The 14043-nt window shown below is 42.0% G+C and overlaps 1 protein-coding gene across 6 annotated transcripts in view; it reads left to right on the top strand.

Moving 5' to 3' along the window:
• The window catches only part of LOC117521153 (receptor-type tyrosine-protein phosphatase mu-like), a 467264-nt gene that overhangs the window by 337127 nt on the left and 116094 nt on the right, over positions 1-14043 (top strand). For all 6 annotated transcript variants that reach the window (XM_034182503.1, XM_034182501.1, XM_034182498.1 and 3 more), the window contains 3 exons: positions 1406-1679; positions 8829-8865; positions 10845-10919. In XM_034182503.1, the coding sequence (XP_034038394.1) occupies positions 1406-1679; positions 8829-8865; positions 10845-10919 (386 nt within the window). The remainder of the gene's footprint in view (positions 1-1405; positions 1680-8828; positions 8866-10844; positions 10920-14043) is intronic.

The raw sequence follows: 14043 nt of genomic DNA, 5'->3' as shown, positions 1-14043 counted from the left end.
TCCCCTGATTTGTGTAATGAAAGCTTGCTGTAAAATGATGCCTTTTATTAACAATAATCCTTGTATTTACTTTGTTCAATTACTTATGAGCTCTGACAGCATAAATATTGTTTGATAAAACTGATTGAAAAAGAAGGAAGCTCAGACAACACCATTTTTGGAACATACCATCTTGAAATATGTAAGAATACGTGATATAAATATGAATATGATGCTCAAATTACCTTTTGGGGTGCAGAAAATGGTCTATTTTCATGTTTTCAAAATATTAGCATATTTTTCACAACTCAACATTTTGCTCCAAACAAACTATGTGATTTCACTTCATAGATGTGCTCTATCACATCATAAATCATGGTAAAAATAATTTTAAGACCAATAGCTGGTATCACTGAGGGATTTTTGAGCAAGCAGATATACGGATGCCATGTAAAATGTTTGGAATTTCTACCATTTTCAGGGCCTTGTAGAAGGCAGATACACACCAGATACACTAAAACTGACTTCATATTCCAACTCTACACCAAAGACTAGGCTAGGATGTGTAATTTCAAAGCTGGGAAGCTAATGACAGGCTAGTTATTAATGTCTACATTTGGTAGAAATCACCGTTTTCATAAAATGTGGAAAATCCAACAAATATTGATTGGGGTGTAGCTGCAAAATCTTTCAAGATTTGGACCTAATATTTGGCATTTCACCGTTACCCTGTCAGAGGAACAACATATTAAACTGGTAACTCAGGACTACCTGGGAGCCCCCAGGTGACTTGACATGGAATGACCCTTATATGTCACCAATTGCAGCTTTGCACCGTGTTTTCTGTCACTTTAAAGCTACAGTATGTAGGATTTAAGAGCGTTTATTAGCAGAAAGGGAATATAGCATTCACAACCATCTGGGTTTTTGTTTTTTTTTAGTAAAGTGTATAATAATTTACCTGCAACAGCAAATTCATGTTTTCATAATCTTAGAATGATCCCTTTGTATTGACATGTTAGTGCACCCCCTCATGGAGACCGCCATGTTGCACCACTATGTTGACACAGTAACCCAAAAGGGGACATAATGACTCCGCCTTTTGCATTTTCAAGATTTAAGATTTAGGAATCGGTAGTTGCCTCCATATACACTGTCTGTTAGTTGCTAGTGCAGGCTAACACATTTAACAACCGTCATACATGTTAATCATATGAGAAGGTGAGAGAGGGAATCCCCATCACCAAATAAGTGAAAAGGTGACTGCAATCAATATTATAACCTGTGACAGCATAATGCAATCTGCAACCTGACCACTAGCTGCCACTAAACCCGCCACACTGTAGCTTTAAAATTATTCTGACACTTGCAGTAGTAACACACAAAATATCAACCTGGATCTGCTCATGCTGTTTGTCCTCTGCAGTGCATATCAGGTGGTGGTGGAGGAGGAGCGTCCACGCAGAGTGCGCGGCACAGCCGAAATCCTACGCTGTTACCCAGTTCCCATCCACTTCCAAAACGCAACTCTCCTCAACTCCCAGTATTACTTCACCGCGCAGTTCCTTGCTGCCGGCATCCACTCAGCTCAGCCCTTCACTGTGGGGGACAACAAAACCTACAACGGCTACTGGAATGCCCCTCTGCTGCCCCAGAAGAGCTACAGCATCTATTTCCAGGCTGTCAGCACAGCCAATGGGGTGGGTGTTATTACCGCGTGTTTTCACCAGCGTTTGTCTGTTTGTCTGCCTGTCTCTTTGTCTGTCAGCAGCATAACTCAAAAAGTAATGAGCGGATTTCAAAGAAATTTGGAGAGCAGATGGATAATGTTGCAGGCAATTTGGAGGTGATCCAGAATACATTCTGGAACAGAAATCCAGAAGGTTGTTTGACACGTAGCAACAATTAGCTCAGAAAATTGAGAGAGGATGTTGATGAAATTTGGTAAGCAGATGGATAGTGTCGTAGAAACGGAGGGATTTTATTTTGAAATGGATTCAGGAAATAATTTGAAACCAGAATCCAGAGGAAGTTTTAAGCACTTGGGAACAGTCATTCATTCATTTCCTATCCCCACTTACTCCAATCAAGGGTCACGTGGCAGCTGGAGCATATCCCAGCATCATAGAGTGTGAGGCGGGGTTCAGTCTGTCTCACACACACACACACACACACACACACACACACACACACACACACACACACACACACACACACACACACACACACACACACACACACACACACACACACCTACTGTCAATTCAGTCACCAATCCACCTAACCCACCTAAACACGAGGAAAACGTGCGAACTCCACACAGAAAGGCTCGGGCGGCAAGCGATCCCACAACCTTCTTGCTGTGAGGCAACAGTGCTAACCACAGTGTTGCCTATTCAGGAACATTTAATTAAAAAATGTATTAATAATGACCTTTGATAGCATGTTTCCAGCAGATGAATAATCTCCAAAGAAGTAATTTGTGTCCCATATTTTTGGTGTTTAACTTGTAGTTTGTTTGTTTTTAGTACTTTGGAAGCTCCTGCATCGTGTACTCCTGTGCAACATATATACTGGAGAATCACATGTTCGTTATTAATAATAGTAATTATAGTAAGTATTTATAGACGGTTTTCCAGAAATAACAGCACTCAACAAAGTGAAGTCTGCTAATAAAATAATAAATGCCAGTAATAAAAGTACACTATAAATGCACAAAAATCACAAATTAAACTGTGGATAATATAGAAAAAGGTCGAACTTGTATATGTTTTTTTAATCTCTTCAAGAGGGATTTTTTTTAAATTATTATTATTATTTTGACAGGTGCAATTTATACTCTGATAAAATATAATTTTTGAGTCGATCCAGACGGCATCCAGCAGGATGTTAGAGATACATCAACACTCAGCTCAAAAAGTTATGAATGGATCTTGGTGAATTTTATGAGCAGAAAGATAAATTCATGGCTTCATGCTTGATGGCAAAAGCAAGAGAAATTGTATTTTTAGAGATGGGTAACATGTCCTTCAAGTTTATTATATTTCCATTAGAGCTGCAATAATACTTTTGCAATTGCAGCTCCAAATTACAAGGTGTGAAACCCCCCACCACCACCATTTCTGTCTACTTCATGATGTAAAAAAGACACGAGCCGGCGAGTCCAACTTGATGACGTGGTGTTTTTTTGTGTGTGCGCCAGCATCACATTTCATTATTTGATGGCGTTACTGATGGTGTCACTTCAACAAAAGCGAAAGCTGTTTGAATTTAACAGCTGGGCTGTGTAATTACACTCACACAGCCGAACAACACGCTAAACTTATACTAATTTGTGGACTTCATTTAATGAACTACAGCCACTGAGACAGAAAAAAACACATTAGACTTGGAAATGAATTTGTCAACTTTCTTGTGTCTTGTTTTTACCCTTCGGCTGAGAGATGAAAGAGTTCGTTATCATCATGCCGTCCATCCTCTTGTGCGCCTGTCCTTCTGTGGCACAGTGTAAACGCACTGTCCCTTAATGGGCAAATGGATGTTCATCTTTCTGATGTCACTGATGCATCATACGACGGACCACAATCCCGTTGAAGACCGGTCACTTTGACCTACTTTTTCCTCACCAAATACGTCCACTTCTTCTGTAACATCACAAACACACGATCACCTGAACAAGCCGCAGGATGTTCATTATGTCAGTGATGGATGTCGAGCTGGAGAAGAGGCCTGTTGAAGATTGGTGGCCTTGCTCTACTTTTTTGTGGGAAAATAGGCTGCTATTCATTCACCAATCAGCCGAGGGCTTCTCAGTGCTGAGGTACTTCATGTTTACATTCACAGATGAATGAGTGACAGTGTGCTTCTTTCAAATCATATTTTTGGGCATAATATGAAATAAATAACTCACATCATCCCCTTTAAGAGGCAGAGTGCGCTGGAACCTGAGCTAGATGTGCATGCAACATCAAAATGCACAACAGGCGAACAGCCACCCAAGCACCCTGGGGTGAAGCAGTGAGGTGAAGTTTTGTATTTTTCCCATGTGTGTTTATTTTTATTTCATTTAATTATTGTTTCCAGTTCACTTTAGTTATGCATACATGTGCAGTATACATGCACCTCGAACCCATCTGTACAAGGCGTATCTGAATATTTTCCTCTAAATATACTGCGCTGATGGTAATGCTCCAAGACTCTGCTTCATTTTAAGAGCAACGCATCCATGAGTACACAGATGAGTGCAAGTCCATTTGGGATTAAAAAAAAATAATTGGGCTAAGAAAGAAAATAACTGTGTTGGCTGAAAACTAGGAAGCTGGAAACTTGCACCCGTTGGAAGATAAGGCCCGAATTTGACCTGATAGGTGTGTCAGCAGTCTGATGGTGTGCACAGCACCACTGTCTGCACTCTGAACAGGGTACAACAGGATCAGGTTTGGAATGCAGAGCTCTACTGTGAAGTTTAGTCTCTGCCTCCATTATCGCTGCCTCGTCTGCCCGCTTCTTCCAATTGATCTTTATGCCAAATGCCACATGAGGCTTTGAACAACAACATATGAGAGAGGCGCTTGTCCCGACGGCAGTTAAGAGAAGGAAGCAGACAACAACAACAACAGAGTATCCGATCATACAGGTCACAGTCTGTGTCCCCAAGAGTCAGCCGCATGCACCCTTTGTCCACAGAGCAACAGCACACACAGTTCAGTGGCGGATTCGAGAGCTCTTCGGATTGTGGTCCGGAATGAGAATCACCATAAACAGCCTCTTTAGAAACACCAGCACGTTTTTAAGGAGCCAATAGAAATAATGTGAGGCAAAGCTGAATCCAATTAGAGAGTTCTTCTTGCCTCTCTGAAAGTTTCTAGGGTGAACTGTTGATTAGGAATTAGTTGATCGCGCGCTTCCTTCAGGAAACAAATTGAAAGAACATTGGGTCTCTTGTTGATGCAACTAAAATCTTCATCTGTGTGATGGAGACGGTATCCACATTTATAATTTTTACTCAGATTTTCTTTGGACACATGCACTGTCTTCCACTAAACCATCACCCAACCAGAACCTTTAATTAATGTTTAATGATGTTTGAGTCATTTGGTTTAGTTTCTTACACAACATTAGCGTTGAGGGATGTTGGCACGGGCCATGCCTCAAATGTTTTGAAATGTGTATTCTAATATAAATCTGACTTGTTGTAATGGTGTTGAACTGGTTCAAGGAACAAAAACACAAAACGGATCCAGATATGTTTTAATGTTCTGGAAATAATGACAAGTGCTGGTGCACCACACGTCACTGTATCCAACACACCATGGAACCACCTTAGTTCCTTGATGGTAACCACTCAGGCGGACAACTCGACCAACCCCAGCTGTTGAAAGTAACCATCAACCTGCTGTGTTGGGGAAAACATGGACATCCCCTTACACTTTTCCAGCCCCTGGGGTTCTCAACACTGAGGCACCTGTGTGCAGGATCACGCCAAAGAAACACACGACACGGCCAAAATGTCACAACTGATACTGCTTCACCATGCTTGTGATACATCCCCAGAATCTCCCCAAGTAGCCATTTGTTTCACAGAAAGTCATTCAAACAGCATCCAAGCATCCACCAAAGAGACCTCATATCAAATACATCTAGTTGTCAGTTTAAGTCACTGGTTAGCATTCAAGTCTAACTCCTTTAAAGCAAGTCAGGAAGCACCGTGTCCCCAAAGACTTTGGTCTTCATTCTCCAACAAAGACACTGGCATGACAAAACACATCTGTCCACCAACCTCATGAGTCAATAAACGTTTCTCAGGCATCTGAAATCACGAGTGAAGGACTCAGTTCATAACCTTAACCGGAGTGGTAAGTTTGACTGTGCAAGGAAGATGTTTTGATTGACTTTACAGACAGATTGTAATAAGCAGCATATGGGTAATATTTTGCGTGGATCCTCAGAAGCAAGCGAGATGTGAACGGTTGTTGTTCTACCACCTGGGTATTGATTTCAGAGTTAAATCCACCTGTACATCGCTTCATTTTTGGTGCACTTTACACCCTGGATCACCATGGCTGGCTTTGCTTGCCCTGACCACTGACTGTGTTAAGATACCCGAACAATGAGCAGGAGCACCGGAAGATTTTGATCAAAAAATAAAAGTGCAGAATGTCTCATATGATAGAAAATACCGCGATTGCGTAGGCATCATTTTATTTTGAAATTCAATAAATGGATAACTGATGTTGGATTCATGTAGATCACTTTAAAGCTCAGTTGATGACAAAATTAGGATTGCGTTCCAGGAAACTGAGATTTTCTAAATGCCAAATATTTGCAGTAAGAACTGGAAATGGACTTGCGGATGAAGATTTTGTGAGAAAAGCTGTGCATGGAAGAACTTATGCACGTACAACAAACTTTTCAGTCTGGAGCCTTTTTTTTTTTTGCTACTGTTGTTTTTGATTACAGACAAAAAAAAAAAAAAAAAAAAAATCTGTTCACATCCTTCCTTCCTCTGAATGTCATGTTTGAATGGTGGACAGAGATTTACTAGCGACAGGTGATCAATGTAAAATGTGGGCGTGGTTTTGCTATGTACCTTACAAATGTTGTTTTTTGACATGAACGTCATCAAAGTTTGACAGACAGGCTGACATGTAAAGAGAAATGATGTCGGAAATAATCAGCTAGCTCCAGTTTGGCAAAACATGTAGCTTCTTAATTACGCCATTAGCGAGTCTCTTTTTTTTTTTTTTTTGTCATGTCCTTAGGTGTGATGTCATTGACTGGCATTTCATTTAGTTCTAACTGGTTTATCTATCCATGAAGCCAGAGGACACACACCAATTAGCTAAACTGCAGGATTGTCTTACAGACATAAAGACATGGATGACCTCTAATTTCCTGCTTTTAAACTCAGATAAAACTGAAGTTATTGTACTTGGCCCCACAAATCTTAGAAACATGATGTCTAACCAGATCCTTACTCTGGATGGCATTACCCTGACCTCTAGTAATACTGTGAGAAATCTTGGAGTCATTTTTGATCAGGATATGTCATTCAAAGCGCATATTAAACAAATATGTAGGACTGCTTTTTTGCATTTACGCAATATCTCTAAAATTAGAAAGGTCTTGTCTCAGAGTGATGCTGAAAAACTAATTCATGCATTTATTTCCTCTAGGCTGGACTATTGTAATTCATTATTATCAGTTGTCCTAAAAGTTCCCTAAAAGCCTTCAGTTAATTCAAAATGCTGCAGCTAGAGTACTGACAGGGACTAGAAGGAGAGAGCATATCTCACCCATATTGGCCTCTCTTCATTGGCTTCCTGTTAATTCTAGAATAGAATTTAAAATTCTTCTTCTTACTTATAAGGTTTTGAATAATCAGGTCCCATCTTATCTTAGGGACCTCGTAGTACCATATCACCCCAATAGAGCGCTTCGCTCTCAGACTGCAGGCTTACTTGTAGTTCCTATGGTTTGTAAGAGTAGAATGGGAGGCAGAGCCTTCAGCTTTCAGGCTCCTCTCCTGTGGAACCAGCTCCCAATTCGGATCAGGGAGACAGACACCCTCTCTACTTTTAAGATTAGGCTTAAAACTTTCCTTTTTGCTAAAGCTTATAGTTAGGGCTGGATCAGGTGACCCTGAACCATCCCTTAGTTATGCTGCTATAGACTTAGACTGCTGGGGGGTTCCCATGATGCACTGTTTCTTTCTCTTTTTGCTCTGTATGCACCACTCTGCATTTAATCATTAGTGATCGATCTCTGCTCCTCTCCACAGCATGTCTTTTTCCTGGTTCTCTCCCTCAGCCCCAACCAGTCCCAGCAGAAGACTGCCCCTCTCTGAGCCTGGTTCTGCTGGAGGTTTCTTCCTGTTAAAAGGGAGTTTTTCCTTCCCACTGTAGCCAAGTGCTTGCTCACAGGGGGTCGTTTTGACCGTTGGGGTTTTACGTAATTATTGTATGGCCTTGCCTTACAATATAAAGCGCCTTGGGGCAACTGTTTGTTGTGATTTGGCGCTATATAAAAAAATTGATTGATTGATTGATTGGTTTGTGAATCCTGATTTTAAGGTGGTATCCAAAACTGGAAATAATAAAAATACAGATTCTGCTCGGAACAAACTGATTTTAAAAAATAAAAGCTGGTATGAAAATGCTGCCCTGCTATCCGGCAGCTTGAAAGCTGTGCACGTGTGAATGCGCCTGCACATTCGATCACATTCTCGCTTCATTGTGCCTCCAAATGTTCAGGATTCGACGTGCTCATTGCTGAATGTGGCTGAATAAACCAATGGAGCACAACATGTTCTGTTACTCATCGCTTCACTCTTCCTGTCTGTGTGATTTTTGTCCAGTTCACCAGAACAAAATGTTTGCCAAAAACAAAATCAGTGTTTTTTTTTTGTTTTTTTTTTACATTGTTATCGGCTGTTGTTTGAGCTGAAACGTTGTTACATATTCAGAAGGGCTCCCTGATGCGCCGTGCTGCAGCCCTGCGCGCTGAGTTGGCGTCGCTTGTCACAGCGCTCTGGTTTCTCCACAGTGGCTGACCACCTTGAGCTGTGGGCTGCCAACAGATCGCCGCTGGCTGACAAATCAGCAGCTCAGCACCGCTAATCTGTGCTGTTCGCCCTCTCGCCTAACTGCGTTTTGTGTCACAGTCATTGAGCTCAACAGATGATAGGGGACAGTGTGGCACCAGTCGGATGTTCTCTTGTTACCGCAGGTTGTTAGGAAGATGTTGTTGGCTGTAATTGTGAGTTGCCTTTTGTGTATCAAAATAAACCCAGATTGTCTTTTTGTAAAAATATTTTCCTTGTTGCTCCCTTTGTTAATTTGTTTGTACAGGAGACCAAAATCGACTGTGTTCGAGTGGCCACCAAAGGTAAGATGAATCCACTTAGGATAGTTGTAGATGCTAACATCACATGCATGTGACATATGAGGCTTAAAATTTGTATGTTTTTGGAGACTTTGTGTGAAGCGTACTCACATTCACCCACATTCGTCCTTTATTCTCACCACAAAAAGGGTTGATGGATATCTGAAAACGTTCAGGATATGCTTTAGCACGGTTAGCATCAACACTTATAGACGACTTCAGGGTCCCATGGTCCTGTGCGCGTATGGACGGGTTCCAGTAGGGCGGTATCATGGCGTTGGCAGATTCATCGTTTCCTCGCAGTTCTCTGGAAAGTAAGAACCCTCTGAAACGGGAATATCGATGATGCGTAACCTGGATGGGATTCGTCTTGGGATTTGAAAAAAAAAAATATATATATATATATATACAAGTATATATAAAATTAAAAAAAAAAATCTATACATACATTAACTTATGTTTGAATGTCCTCAGTGGCCACATATCATGCTGGTTTGTGTTTCTTTTCCTTGTGCGTGACAAGCGGTGACTTTATTTTCATTATTTACAACCGGTTAATCGAAGCGGAACCACTGCAGGCGCACAGGGGGATAATGGGACCCTGAAAAACTCTGCCTGTTCCATAAAAAACTGCAGTTCCATACCACAGAGTGAGCACTTAAATGCTTATTCACCAGTGGCAACTTTTTAAATGAGAAACACTGATTTTGGCAACAAACACACAACCACAAAAGGTCCATTCTCTATTAAATTAAAGTAGAAATAGGCGCATTAACGATAACAGGCACCTTCAAACTAAGACTTTTCTTTTTTAGTTTTTAATGTTCCAGATGATCTAGTGTTTGCAGACGGCTCAGTGGGTAGAAGTTGGACTATCAGTATGCAGACCTGCATGGGTTCAATTCCAAGTCAGTCTACCTGTCTGTCTTTAGACACTTCATCTACACTGTCTCAGTCTACCTAGCTGCAAATGGGTCATGGCCTTGGCTAAGGACGTAACCTCTGTTGCACTGGTGTTCCATCCGGGTTTGCTGTAGCCTCGTATCTGTTTCAATCTATGGAATCTTATTATTATTATTCTTCAACAGAGGCATGCATGCAGTACATTCTGTACAAGCTAAACAAGGCAATATTTGTAGGACAAACACCAGTGGGCTTCAAGACCTACAGAAGACTGACTTTGTTTGTTTGTTTGTTTGTTTGTTATGGATGCTCGTAGGTTTTGGAATACATACCAGGGTAGGGACTCTCTCAGTACAACAGAATCCATCCGTGACAAGAGGTTATTTTTCCAGCCAAGGCTGGATCACTTTTACATCCTGGTGGACTGGGACAATGCAGATGAAAACTAACCTGGACTCTAACCCAGGTTTAGATATTGATTGCCCAACTCCCTTTGGTGGGATTGGTGGGAAAGGTGTCATTAAAAAAGAAAAACTGCCAGTGGCTTTGAACAAAAACATGTGTTTACATCACTGGTAAGGAGCTTGTGTGTACCTGTAGAGCGCTGAAGGTACTTAGTTATGCTGCCTGGACGTTCTGCTCCACACATTAAGGGTGATGAAGCTTAAGCACTATTGATCCGGCCGCAGAATTGATAAGGCCAGAGGGAGTGCTAGTCACACTCCACTCTAGGTGGGGGTGGGGGGTTCACTCACACGCCCTGGCAGCTGCACGCTGCCGTGCTCAGGGTTTCTTGTTGAACCCAGATATCTCCATTTCCCTGGATCATTAGAGTTCAGTCAAAAAGTGTACATCAGATACACAAGGATTACATGAACCTTCACCATGTCATTTACATTACAGAGGTTTGAAGTGATGTGACTCGCCTGCTTTCTAACCTTGAAGTAAATATCTTCCTCTGCCTTGATATTGCATGACGATGTGGTGTGGACCCCCCCCCCCCCTCTCTGTCTGTCCTCTGCCCTTTTTTTCCTGTGTTTCTTACTGCATGCCACCACGGATCCACTGATTGTACTCAGCTGCCATACTCGTGACTCAGCTCACGACCCCCTACGTCCGCATTGTCCCAGCGGCCGGTGACAGCCAGCTAACAGGTTAGACCCGGAGCTTCCTGCACACTGTCTATCACAATTATTCTCTGCACAACTTTACTTAATTGCTGTGTGACAGCCGCACTGACTATTCCGTCGGCGAGGAAAACAAACATATAATACCGCATGAGCGTGGTGTGTTTATCGTCCTGCTGTTTGCACAGAATCAGCGTGATTAAATCAAAGACATGGAGCCATTGTTCTCTACCTTCATCTCTTCAGCGTTACTCTACATGAAAGATGTATTTGAGGTGCAATTGTCATTTGAAGTCTTAGTGTTGGAGATTTGTGACAGGAGTTAATCCGCTTTCATGAATATTTCTCATTATTTACGGGAGATTAAATGTTGGTTGGTGTTGGTGGTGACAACCGCAAAGGCACCAAAAGAGATGCTGAAGTGCTCATCCTGCAGAATTCTCTTAGAATTTCTCACCGCTAAACCTCAGTTCTCTTGCCGTCTTTTTGTGTATCAAGTGTGGGGAATCTCAAATTATCTGAAGGTAGAATGCAGAATTTGGTGTGGCTGCAAGACCTATGGGTGAAATGAGGATTTGTCACCTGCAGAATTTGTGTAAGATTGACCTGGAACAACTCCATCAGTCCTGACGTGATTGTTAATGTGACATCCAGTTGGGAAAACCGCCTTAAAAAGTGATATCTAAATAAAGGCCTGGCTGTTGATAACGGCACAGACGGCAAGAACACAATATGTCACAACCATCCTGGGATGGGTATTTACCTTTTTGATAGGGAGAGAAAATGACGATGCTGAAGAGAGAAGGTAGACCACTCTAACAGATTTGTCTGACATAACAATTTATCATTCTAAATTTACCCCTGGTGACAAGAAATAATGGTGCTGTTCAGCTGGACAACGTGATTCCAGCAGCATTTCCATTCTCGGAGTGCTTCTTATCATATTCCAGGCAGCAGATGCTGTTAAAACAAGTCACTTTTCTCCCTCTCCTTTTGTGTCTCTTGTTGCCGACTATCTCCTCCCGAGCTGATATTTAATGTTTTGGTTATTTTGAGCTTTTTTTATCTTCTCGGGTATTATCTTTCCTGCCTTGCATCTTACGTTTTTCTACAGCTTTGCGACCATTTGCCAAGAAGCCATTTGCCCCCAACATGATTAACCAAGGGTAAAGATGGTGTGCTCTTATCTCTGTCGCCACAGCTTGATCCACAAAGCACAGTTATTTTCTAAGGACGGGAGCTAAAGGTGGGGCCTTCAGGACAATAAGGACTTACTTTCAGAATGAAATATGTATTGGCACAGTATTCCCCACAAAATTTCTCTATTTATGGAATTCAGTTCAATTTTCACAGTGGCAAATTGCAACAAAACTCAAAGAGACACACGAGCAACTACTAGATCAAAGGTGGACATGAGGGGTCAAGACAGTGCAGGGTTTCTTTGCTCTCTGCTTCTCAGGCAGATTGCTTGCAAGGAAAGCTTGCATGACCCTTCATAGCATGCCACTGGCCACACCTGGGCCCGGTTTCATGAAGCAGTCTAATCTTGTTTAGCTGAAAAAACTCACTTAGTTGACTAATTTTTTGACGTTAGTCGTTGCACAAAGCTCTTAGTTGGCTTCAGTTTTGCGTTACCTGACTAAAGTTTTCAGCCTGGTAAAGAGGAGGCTAATCTTATTTTAGTTGACAAAACTTCAATGTCTCACCTCAAAAAATAGCAGAAATCACATACCACCACGCTGCGTGCAGGAGAACCTGCGCCCGCTCAGTCGTGTCTCCCAGCAGACTGACGTGCGCTCAGTCCGTGTGGCGCTCGTCAACACAAGGTCACTCACAAGTAAGACTTTCATTTTGAATGACTTTTTCTCCAGTTGTGATCTGGACTTTCTCCTGTTAACGGAGACCTGGTTGAAACCAGGTGAAAATAGCGCCTTTTCTGAGCTCCTCCCCCCCGGCTGCTCGTTTTTCAGCTCCCTGCGAGCATCAGGTCGAGGCGGGGGTGTGGCCACGGTTTTTAAAGACAGTTTTAAATGCCGATTTTTATCTTCTAATGTCTACTCCACTTTTGAACTTCAGTTGTTTGTGATGGAGTTTGACTGTCCTGTGCTCTGTGCTGTTGTTTATCGTCCACCAAAATTTAATAAGGATTTTATTCAGGAGTTTTCTGAGTTTCTGGCAGATTTTATCCCAAAATATGACAAATTTTTGGTCTGTGGTGATTTTAATATTCATATCTGTTGTCCTTCTAATCAGCTGGCTGATGATTTTAAAAGCCTCCTGAACTCTTTTGGTCTAACACAAGTTGTGGATGGACCAACACATAATCTTGGACACACCTTGGACCTGGTTATTTCTTTTGGGCTCTCAGTTTCACTTAAGGACATATCAGACATTGCTATTTCAGATCACTTTCCTGTTATTTTTGAATTTATTGCTCCTCCATCTGCTAGTAAGCCACTTGTTCCTGTCTCTCGTCGCCGTTTGGTCACCTCCTCGACAGCGGGGGACTTTGCTGCTGCCTTCATGGACTCTCAGTTTTATGCCATGAATGGACTGGTTTCTCCATTACTCCCAGATAACATCCTCTCTTCTTTCCACTCTACATGCACAGTAATTTTGGACTCCAGGAAATCTAAATCCGACCCCTGGTTAAATGCCATGACCCGTGCCCTCAGGCAACGCTGCAGACGGGCGGAGAGAAAATGGAAAAAGGACAAACTACAGGTGTCTCTGGGTTTTCTGAGGGACAGTCTAACTGACTATCAGAAGGCTGTGAAGGAGGCAAAAGCACAATATCTGTCTCATATTATTTCGAGCAGTTGTCATCGTCCCAGTGTGTTATTTCAGACTATAAACTCAGTTGTAAATCCACACACCTCTGTTTTGTTGGACGCCACAACCACAACCTGTGAGGAGTTTCTTCAGTTTTTTATTGATAAGGTTTCATCAGTCAGACAGAACGCTGATCAGAGCTGTAATGTTGAGTTGTCTGCTCCTCGTGCACATTCTGCTGTGCTCGAACAGTTTGAGCCCATTTCTTTTGCATCTCTCACTGATGTTGTAAAACACATAAAATCTACAAGTTGTCCTTTTGATGTTCCAGCTAAGGTGCTGAAGGAGGTTTTTAATACTGTTGGGGCGGGTCTCCTAA

Source organism: Thalassophryne amazonica, chromosome 12 (assembly GCF_902500255.1).
Source record: "Thalassophryne amazonica chromosome 12, fThaAma1.1, whole genome shotgun sequence".
Classification (NCBI taxonomy): domain Eukaryota; kingdom Metazoa; phylum Chordata; class Actinopteri; order Batrachoidiformes; family Batrachoididae; genus Thalassophryne; species Thalassophryne amazonica.
The sequence above is the reverse complement of the archived record's forward strand: the minus strand, read 5'-3'. Positions and strand labels throughout refer to the sequence as shown.